Source organism: Sceloporus undulatus, chromosome 3 (assembly GCF_019175285.1).
Source record: "Sceloporus undulatus isolate JIND9_A2432 ecotype Alabama chromosome 3, SceUnd_v1.1, whole genome shotgun sequence".
In the NCBI taxonomy this organism is placed as follows: Eukaryota; Metazoa; Chordata; class Lepidosauria; order Squamata; family Phrynosomatidae; genus Sceloporus; species Sceloporus undulatus.
In genome coordinates this window covers 127,009,803-127,019,982 of record NC_056524.1, presented here as the reverse complement: position 1 = coordinate 127,019,982, position 10,180 = coordinate 127,009,803, and the positions used below count along the sequence as shown (strand labels likewise).

At 39.1% G+C, this 10,180-nt stretch overlaps 1 protein-coding gene across 11 annotated transcripts in view; it reads right to left on the bottom strand.

The window, feature by feature from the left end:
- Positions 1-1,417: 1,417 nt before the first annotated feature.
- The window catches only part of TBC1D4 (TBC1 domain family member 4), a 105,221-nt gene continuing 96,458 nt past the window's right edge, over positions 1,418-10,180 (bottom strand). For all 11 annotated transcript variants that reach the window (XM_042456754.1, XM_042456756.1, XM_042456755.1 and 8 more), the window contains 4 exons: positions 8,163-8,322; positions 7,079-7,248; positions 6,299-6,475; positions 1,418-5,558 (listed from right to left, as the gene is read on the bottom strand). In XM_042456754.1, coding sequence (XP_042312688.1) covers positions 5,340-5,558; positions 6,299-6,475; positions 7,079-7,248; positions 8,163-8,322 — 726 coding nt within the window. In that variant the 3' untranslated portion in view covers positions 1,418-5,339. The remainder of the gene's footprint in view (positions 5,559-6,298; positions 6,476-7,078; positions 7,249-8,162; positions 8,323-10,180) is intronic.

Genomic DNA, 10,180 nt, shown 5'->3' with positions numbered 1-10,180 from the left:
TGCTTCCCTTGCAGGACTGAAGCCCTGATTCACCAAGCACTGGGTTCTTGCACTGGGTAGAGAGGGCAAAGCTCTGTCCTTTTGCTGGATAGAGACAAGGGTCTGTTACCTGCATTACCTCCTCAGCCTTCAGAGGGATAGAAGCAGGCTAGCTCCATTGGGCCTAGCGTAGATTTAAAAAGAGAGCCCTCCTTCCAGTCCATCTGCCTTGGTCCAGGCTTCAGAGGGAGAGAAGAACTGCTGGACCTGATCCCCTTCCCCACCACCATTCTCTTCTCCTTTTGTGTGGTGTCTTTTAGATTGCAAGCCTGAGGACAGGGAACCGTCGAATTAACCATTTGTAAGACCATCTGAGAGCCTTTGTGGATGAAAAGCAGGGTATAAATACTCCAAATAAATGAATAAACAATTGAACCATAAGCTGGGTCCAGAATCTTCATTAGATGCTTGTTCCAAATATACATTTTTATATAAAGGATGTGCTTTGTACATGGTTCTGTGCACCACTTATATCATGATGTATATAACAACTAACTCTAACTATGGGCAAGGTAAGCCTCAGGAGCAGATGTTTATACAATTAGACCTCCTTATCCAGAGATTCTTTACCCAAACTTTTTTATTGCAACTTCCCCATTCCACATCCAAGCCAAGAATCCGAACTACAGTTGTCCCTCCATATCCACAGATTCTTTATTTACAGATGAAACCATCCGCTTAAAAATAATTTAAAAAAAAAAACGAATTCCAAAAAGCAAACCATTTTGCTCTTTTATATAAAGGACACCATTTTACTACGCCATTGTATTTAATGGGACTTGAGCATCCACTGATTTTGGTATCCATGAGGAGTCCAGAAACCAAATCCCAGTAGATACAGGGCCCACTGTATTTATATTTGAGCGAGGAAGAAGCATTCTTTTTGAAGAAACAGCTTTAACGAAGCCCCACTGCCACTACAGCTTAGGCTGATTTAAATATTTGTTTCCTTATTTTCCTTTCAATAAATATGAATTCCAAAAAGCAAACCTTAATTTTTCCTAGAACTTCCCAACCCCTTTATACTGCATCAGGTCTCAGATGTATATCAGCAGCTTGCAAGCAGGGAAGAAGCCACAGCCTGCTCTTCGTATTTGCTTTGCACCAATGATACTGTTAAGCTGACTGGTTTTGAATATCATTTAGCTGATAAAAAGCTACTCAATTTTCCTTTGCTAAGTAGTTCCAGTCTGCTTTTAAAGAGTCTAAGCCAGCAGCTATCACTGTATATTTTATGTTGGAAAACATATACTTTCATTAGTCAGGAATTAACTGGTAGTGAATTTAATTGGGTGATCCTGGGTTTTGAAAGAGAAACCATTATACATTGTCTTCATATACAAAGATTTGCATTACAGAGGAAAACAACCAAAGAAAATGCAGCAATGAAATTTATTGGAATTTTTTTCAGGTGATACATGAACAAGTCAGCAAGTCCAACATAGAGTGATATGTTCTGTGCTTCTAAAAAATAAAATTAAATTAAAGAATATCAATATGTGCCTTGACAACTTCTTCACTTCAATACAGTTCCAACAGTTCTTTCAGGCTAGTCCCGTTTGCACAAAATATTCTCAAATTAAATTGGGGGAAACAAAATATCCTAAGATGCATTTCTTCTTTCCGTGTAGTAAAATACAATTACTACTGTACTATAGTTTCACTAGATTGATTTGGTAAAAGGCAACAATGGGAAGAAAATTATTGTAGGCACAAATTGTTAGAAACGCTTTCCTCCATTCATTCTTTTAATTTCTGTTGGACTGTGCCCACGATTATTCCATCAAAGCTATGATCTAGTAAAGGGGGAAGACTTACATGGCAGCAATATAACAGCAAACCAAATCAGTTGTCCCCTAGGTTTAGCTTACTGTTTGCATAATGCAGGTTACCAAAGAAACACTGGCACTCTCCCCACACTCAACCCTCCCCACTTCACCCCACATATATAACTTGTATGAATAAGACACTTGGTTGAATTTGGCACTTTGCTTAATTATTAAAAATAATATCTGGAAGAATGTAACAAAATCCCACTGACTGTTAACAAGAATTCAAGCTTGCTTCAAAATGAAAATGCACAATTCCTGTGTCATGAACAACTGCTATTTTCATAGCTTTGTCAGTCAAATATTCATTTCAGTGTCTGGTCTGACAGAAACTACTTCCAAAAATAATACATCTTCAGATAAGTGCAAAGCAGAGACTAGTAAAAGGACAGAAGCTGCCTGAAAAGCATCAAATGGGGGCTATTTTTATTTGAACTCTCTCTTTAAAAAAAAGTTTACTACAGAACAGGTATTTGTACAAATTACTAGATCTGGACTAGATCTGGACAACAATCTTCCGGTGAAGTTAACACAATGAATGCCGATATGTTTCTTTGAGGCTACTATATTTTAGATGAAGTGTAATACTGTACATCATGATTGGGAAATATGTGGCCTTTCAGAGGTGGCTGGATTGCAACTTCTACTATCTCTCATCATAGGCTCTGCTGGTTATGACTGGTGGGAACAACAACTAGAGAGTCCCATGTTCTCCATGCATGTTTTACATATTTATGGAATCCTAATGCTTAAGATTTATCTAGTGCCCATGTTTGATAAAGGGAAGAAATAAGCTGGACGGTCATTGGCCCTTTAAACAGAGAAGCAGGGAGAATGTGACAAGGTTTCTTTGGCTCACTGAAACCCTGAAAACATCATCACAGTTGTGTTGCAGGATACAGCATTCAAACTGAAGACTACTCCACATCATACATGTGGACACAGACTAACACAAGCCCTACATGATTTATCTAAACTTGTACAATCTCAGTAGGGAAGTAAGAGAGAAAATGTTTGAATGCCTTCCCTATATAAAATACCTACATGTAGAAAATGATCATGCTAGAGCAAATCCTATCCCTGCACCTTTTCTTTAGCAATCTAGGTATGTGCAGGGAACTGATTATATGGGATTGCTTCAAGCATTTCACCCTATATCTGTTGTCTACTATGACACAGCCTCAGGAACACATACATCTTGTGAGGCTTTTGTTAGTCTGTTTCAGCTCTCAATTTCATACAGTGCTGCATTTGGGGGGGGGGGTACATTTTTCCCAATTTCAAGCATAGCTGGGAGAGTAAGCCTGGACACTTTCCGACATGCATGGGACAAGTACCCTAGCTCTGGAGCTGTGTCAAATCCCCACCTGCCTTTTCACAAGCTCTTCACTTCTCTGCAAGAGAGGCAGTATTTTTCTTTTTCTCTCTTTCACAGGGATTTGAGAATTTGAGAAATTTCAGAGTACTGGGCTTCAATGCTTTCCTTGCTGTGACAAGGTGACCTGTAGGTGGTGGTGGTCGCTTTTCTTTACAGCCTTTCCTTATATGTACAACCCATGTGTTGTTTCCTACTGCTTTGCAGCTTTCTCCGCAGTTCTTGGAAATCCCCCTTGAACACTGTTACAACTTCCTTTCTCCACCTAGAAAGTGGGGCTTTCTAGTGCCACTGCCTGGTAAATGAAAAGGCTGAGTAAGGTTATTCTGTTGTTTGTTAACAGGACTTCTTCCTTTTCTTTATTTGATTGCTTTAAACTCTGGCTCATCTCAGAGTTCACCCACTCAGGAGCCTTTCCTGAGTGGGCGAACTTTTAATTTTAAGGAAGGTGCACAATAATCCCCCCCTGCTCAAACTCGCATTCTCATTCCCCCACTCACCTTCGTCATTTTTCTGGAAGTCCTGCCAGATCCTGAATTTAATCTAATTTCAAAAATACTATTGCAGATATAAAAAAAGAAAAGGGAATCTTAGGAGGAAATAATCCACCAGTTTCCCCTTAATGAAAGGTGTTAAGTGCTGAAATTTGGTGGTGAATTAAGACTTTCTTATCTCGCCCATACTGGTGGTTTGAACTGAAGGTAAGAAAGATCTGGGTGGGCTGATGATGCCTAACACCAGTTGTGCCCATTCAAGTTAAAATGTTAAATGTCAAAGCACTCTGGTTGCTACTGTTTCAGCATTAACTAGTTATAGCAACTGGATGGCTCCATCCTGTGGTATCCTGGGATTTATAGTGCACTGGGTGGGTACTTATAATTCTCTACTAAAGGCTTCCTGTGTTCTCTCCCGAGCACTGCTACAACTCTTACCAGATAACAAATCCAAGAATTTCATAGGACAGAAACATGGCCGACAAAGTGGTATCAAACAGCTGCATCTGGTTACTACACTCAAGAGTGTCTGACAGCAACAAGCCAGAGCTTTGAGTAATTAAATAAAGATAGGAAGTTTCTTTAACAAGTAAACAAAACAACACCAGAGGCACTAAAAAGCCCCAAAGGGATAAAGCCATGATGTTGTCCTCATTAGGGAGTTCCCAGGAAACAGAAGCAGCCAGATATTGCAAAGCAGTGGAATCCATCAGATGGATTGTAAAATTAATAGAATTTGAACATGAAAACACACACACACACACACACACACACACAGAGAGAGAGAGAGAGAGAGAGAGAGAGAGAGAGAGAGAGAGAGATCACCTCATTATGGTAAGGTAAGCACTAAATCCTCACAGTCCTGCTCTCAAAAACGTTTTCAGGAATTTCTCACGCCTTCCCAATTGTCAGCTCCTATTTCTTCTCACCTCTCCCATTAATAAATGATCAACAAGAAATAGATCAAAAATTTCAGCACAGTATTGCTTGGCACTGTTAACTCTCCTCAGCAGCACAGCTGCAAAATGACAGCCAGACCAAATGGCACATGGGCAATTGTCAGTAGGATTAATTACCAGGCACATAAGAGCATACAGGGATTTCCCCCCATGAAAACGATCAGAAACAAAAACCCTACAGACAACACAAAGAAATCCCCCATTAAAAAGGGAAACATGCTGTTCTTTGGAGGGAAAAATATTACATTCTTGTTTTTCTTTTCAAGTATTAATCAATATATAGAAAAGATGCAACATGTTCCTTTCGCTCCATGTCAAAGGAACATGCTGAGATTTAAGTTACCAGTGATATTAAAGGGTGAAACCCCATCCCTTTTCCTTTAGATCAATCCTATACATCCAATTAACTGTCTTCATTAGATTCAACCTTTTACTTCTGTTTTGCACATTGCAATTTATGTACACACAATATTAAAAACATTTAACCTGGGATTTGCATATCAAGATGTAAAAGGCCTCTCTGCTGCTGTAAGAATCACAGTACCCGTGTTAGATGATGCAGATACCTTTCACAGCCAGCCTGTTTTCTCTTTCCTTTTCTTTATTGTCAGAACCGTGTTGCCTGCAACTCTTTGTTTATGGCTTATTTCAGTATTTTGCTTGGGCTACAATTCACCTCCTTTAGTAGTTGTCTGCAATCAGACAGTGCTTCTTCAGGCAAGTATCTACAGATCTTCTCAATAGTCTTTTGATAGAATGCCTTCTCTTGTTCTAGTGACTGGATTAAGCTCTTCATTTTGTTCTCTCTTGCCAAAGCATCTTCCAGGTTTGATTCCATACTCTGGATTTTAGCATGAGCTACCTATTGAAAAAGCGCAAAAGAATGAGCCTGCTAATATCTTCTTCTGGAGCACTGATGATGCCCTTTTGGTTGAGTCTGGACCAGGACTTATTTGCATATAAGGCACCTAATTTTTACTTTTTAAAAAAATTCACACTTTTAAGCTAAATGAGTCATTGTGGGAGCCCTTTTTGAGTTGGAAAGCTGATTATCGTAATTTATCTTATAACACTTTGGTTTAACTGCCATGTCGCCATCCTGTGTAATCATGGGATTTGAAATTTCATTAGGTATTTAGAATTTCTCATCAGAGCATTCTTAGTGAATCCCCAAACTAAAAATCCCTGGATTCAGTACAATGGAACTACGGTAGATAGAGCAGCACCAAAGTGCTATAACTGTGTAGCACAGTTCTCAACCTTCCCAATGCCACAAACCTTTAATACAGTTCCTCATGTTGTGGTTTCATTATGCTTTCCTATTCAACTTTAATGACTATGAGAACTGAACTGAACATTTAGCAAAAGTTCAAAGTTAAAAAAAAAATAGAGAGGGTGGCAAAAGAGATAGAATCTGAAGGAAAGAAATGTTTGGCAGAAATAGCTAAGCATTCCCCTACAATTCACAGCCCTGCATCTGCAGATAAGCATCTTTTGAGAAAAAGACTGGATAAGTGGCTCAGGTAATTAGCCCAGTGATTCTCCCTTGCATTTTACACACAGATCTTCTACCAAAATCTAGGCTGACTTTTAGTGGTTTACCTGTAGTTTTTCCAAGAGGTCCATATTCTGTCTCTTCAAGTGATTGTTTGCCCTTTCAAGTTTCTCTGAAGCCTCTCCATCATCACATGCATTTGTGTTTTCTTGTAGTTCATCCTGCAGGACATGGTACTCCACTTCATAGGCATGAAGCTGTTTGGAAATATCCATCTCAAATACCTACCAAGTAAGAAACAAAATTACATTTCTGCATAAGGAACCGTGTTGTGATGAATTCATGTGACTGTACAGATGAACTCTTGTAATCTGTGACAGACAAGCATGTTTACATGAGTCAAGAAAACAAATCATGTTTCTGAGACAAAGCTGAGAGCAATCACCCAACCATAAGCGGCAATCTTTAGAAATCAGTCACATATCAATTGCATGATGAAGATTGCAAACCTGTGAGAACTGGGCTGATATACCTGGAAAAGCACAACTACAATGGCTAGGGCTGATTTCATTCTCCTCAAGATGTACAGAATGTATTGATTATAGAATAATAGGCAAATTTTCTTGATCTCTTTGTTCAATGTTGTATAATAAAGTAAAAGAAGCTACCTCAGATATATTACCTCTATGATCCTTACAATAATCCTTAGAATAAGCCTGCATGATGGGTGAGGGCCATGTCTGAGTAGGAGAACGGCTTATCTAAGGCAACCTAATGAGTTCATGGAAGAAGTGTGGATCAAACTGGAAATTCTGATTCGTATTTCAGACTCTTAGACCCAAAATTAAGTGACAGATTAAATAATGCTGTTGGAGAGGGGACATTACCTGTGTCATAATCTTCTCCATCTGGGGCTTTGTCATGTCTGGCAGAGTATTTTTAAGAAACTCAACTATGCTTTCAAAAGTCTCGCACATCATGATATGTTCTTCTTGGCTACTAAGTAGACTTAGTGCCACTTTAAAAATGACTTCTGTTCCCTGAAGAAAAATAGTATCTACAAGATGGAAAGAAAGAAAGAAAGAAAGAAAGAAAGAAAACTCAATAGAATAAATTCCTATTTCATTGCAAGATATAAATCCCCTATATAGCTGAATCAATTGATACATTTAAAGGATTCATGAGGAAAAAACAGACATTGGGTTTTATCTGTCACATTTCATAATTAGGTAAGAACTGAAAGAACAAATTCATCTCCAGAATAAAAAAAAAATCTGAAAACAGTTTAGATAAATAAAGTAGGGATAATCCATTTAACATTTCTGCCAATTTCTATTAGATCAGATTAACCACCTAAAATTAATATGGGGCAAAACACAGTCAAAATAAGCAGGTTTCTGGCCACCTTCAAGGTGGGGCATTTAGACAATGCACGACTTTAAGTCAGCCAGAAAGCACATGCACTAAAAAGGAGCTGGAATTTTCAGTTTCTTTCTGGAAAGTGCGCACCTTCACACGTATGTATAAATGCACTGACGTCAGGGCGGCTCTAAAGGGGAGCTCTTTCCAAATTCTAACCCTAATTGTGCATCTAAACGCCCCGTTGCAGAAGCACATTTAAAATGGATGGGGTTACCATACTCAAGCAGTGGGGGTGACAATGCCCAAAAGAAAAACCATGACACAAGAAACAGTAGTTAAAAAAGGATTCATGTGGTCATGACATGTGCACTCCAGCCATCTTGGGAGTGGTTGGTGCAGTTGGTGGGGTTTCAATGCAGCTTTGGAAAAGGCATCTTTTCAAGCCACTTTTTCCTGCCCATCTGTTCTACCCCACAGACACTCACCCTAATCATATGAACAAAAAGGGAAACAAAAACCTTACTCTTATTTACTCAATCTTCCTTATTTCATTAGAGTGAGTGAGTGTGTTTGTGTGTGTGTGTGTGTGTGTGTGTGTATAAATCTTACCAAACACTCTGGCAACAAATCCCAATGAAAACTGTGAAGCAAATAAAGTAAGAAACCAAGGTGCAGCATAAAGGCTAGGGCTGATTTCATTCTCCTCAAGATGGTTATAAAGGTCTCTGTGGTAGTCATGAAGGAGCCTTGAAAGCTGGTACATCTGGATCTATTTTGAAACATAGAAAAAAAAGAAAGAAATTACAAATGCCTCAAAGGTTTTCTTATGGGTTCTTGCTAGTAATTAGAATTTGGCTTTTTTTCTCTTTCTGTTTCTCTGAGTCAAGTCTGAGAGTATGCTACTTTCCTCTGTAATGTGTCACACACTGGGACCATCATGCATCTGGTCACCCAAGTAGCACCATCCTGTGGAAAAGGCAAGAAACTCGGAAACTAGTTATAAAAACTAGTTTGTTGTTGTTCTGTGCCTTGAAGTCATTTTCAACTTAAAGTGATCCTAAGTAAAAAAAAAAATTGGAGAGAAGAACTGCTGGACCTAATCCCCCTTACCACTGCCATTTCCTTCTCCTTTTGTGTCATGTCTTTTTAGACTGTAAGCGTGAGGGCAGGGGACAGTCTAATTAACCATTTGTAAGTCGATCTGAGAGCCTTTGTGGATGAAAAGCGGAGTATAGATACTTTAAATAAATAATAAATAAATAAATCTACTATGGGGTTTTCTTAGCAATTTTTGTTTTGTTTGCCTTCCTCTCAGGGTGAGTGTGTGACTTACTCAGTGGATTTTCATGGCCAAGAAGGGATTCAGCCCCTGTTCTCCAGAGCCATAGACTAATGCTTAAACTAATACATCATATTTGTGTATCCCCCCCCCCAAACAAACAAACAAAATATAACTTACAGATGTGATAAAAGCCATTCTGGCCAAAGTGACAACATCTCCTCTTTTCACCTGAAGCAGTTATGAACAGAGACCTGAATTGCTTTCCTGAAATGCAATACTGTAGACCACTTTTCTCTGGGATTGAGCAGAACAAGGAAATCTACTGCTAATCCCCCAGGGGAGTACAGATCTTGCTCACCAGTGATTACAAGTGAAACGCATAGAGAAGCAGGGGAAACAGCCAGATGGAATTGGCTCTGGCTGCAGAGAAATGGAAGGCTTAGTTTACATTCAAGGACTGTTAATTAAGATAGGCTTAAACATCCTGAAGGCACAGATCCCTTCTGATCTTGGAAGCTAAACAGAGTCATGGATGGGTGACCATCAACAAAGACCAGGTGCTGTGAGATATATTTCAGAGGAATGAAAAGGGTATTCCTTGCCTAAGAAAACCCTATGATATCATGGGGCTGCCATAAAGCAACCAGAAGTCTCATACGCATACACAAATTAAGATGCAAAGAGAGCAAGAACAATTCCTGTAGCAATGAGGGTAGTTGTATTAATGCAATTAATTTTTTAAAATGTATATAGTCAAAATAAGACTGAATCAGTGTCACACTTCATGTAGTGAAGAAGGCTCATTAGCTATATATGACACCATTCAGTCTCACTGACCAAGAATATTGACAATATTAAATAGTACTTCCCCATTAACTAGCAGCTTAAACATGTGACATAAAAGTAGCCTATGGCCTGAAACACATGGGCCAAATAAAGTGGCTTCCAGCCACGGTGGGAGCATGATGTTGTAATGATGCATGCCCCCAAAGTGGGCTGAAGCCGCTCCTTTGGACTGGATCAAAAAGGAGTGGAAATAATCCAGCTCTGTATCAACCATGTGTTTCGCCCCTATGTTATCTCAGTTATTAGAACAGTATGTTGTGGGACAGACATTTGTAAAACAGAGAAAATGGGTTATGAAATGCACTATATATCCACTCAGCTACTCTTCATTTAGCTGTTGTTGTCTGCCTTCAAGTTCATGCCAACTTGAGGAGACTATCATTGTCTACTGGGCAAAATTTATTCAGAGGAAGTTTGCCATTGCCTTCCTCTAAAGAAGCTGGAATTTGGTATAACCTTATAGAAAGGCACCCCGAGTAGTGAAACAGCCAGAAAATGT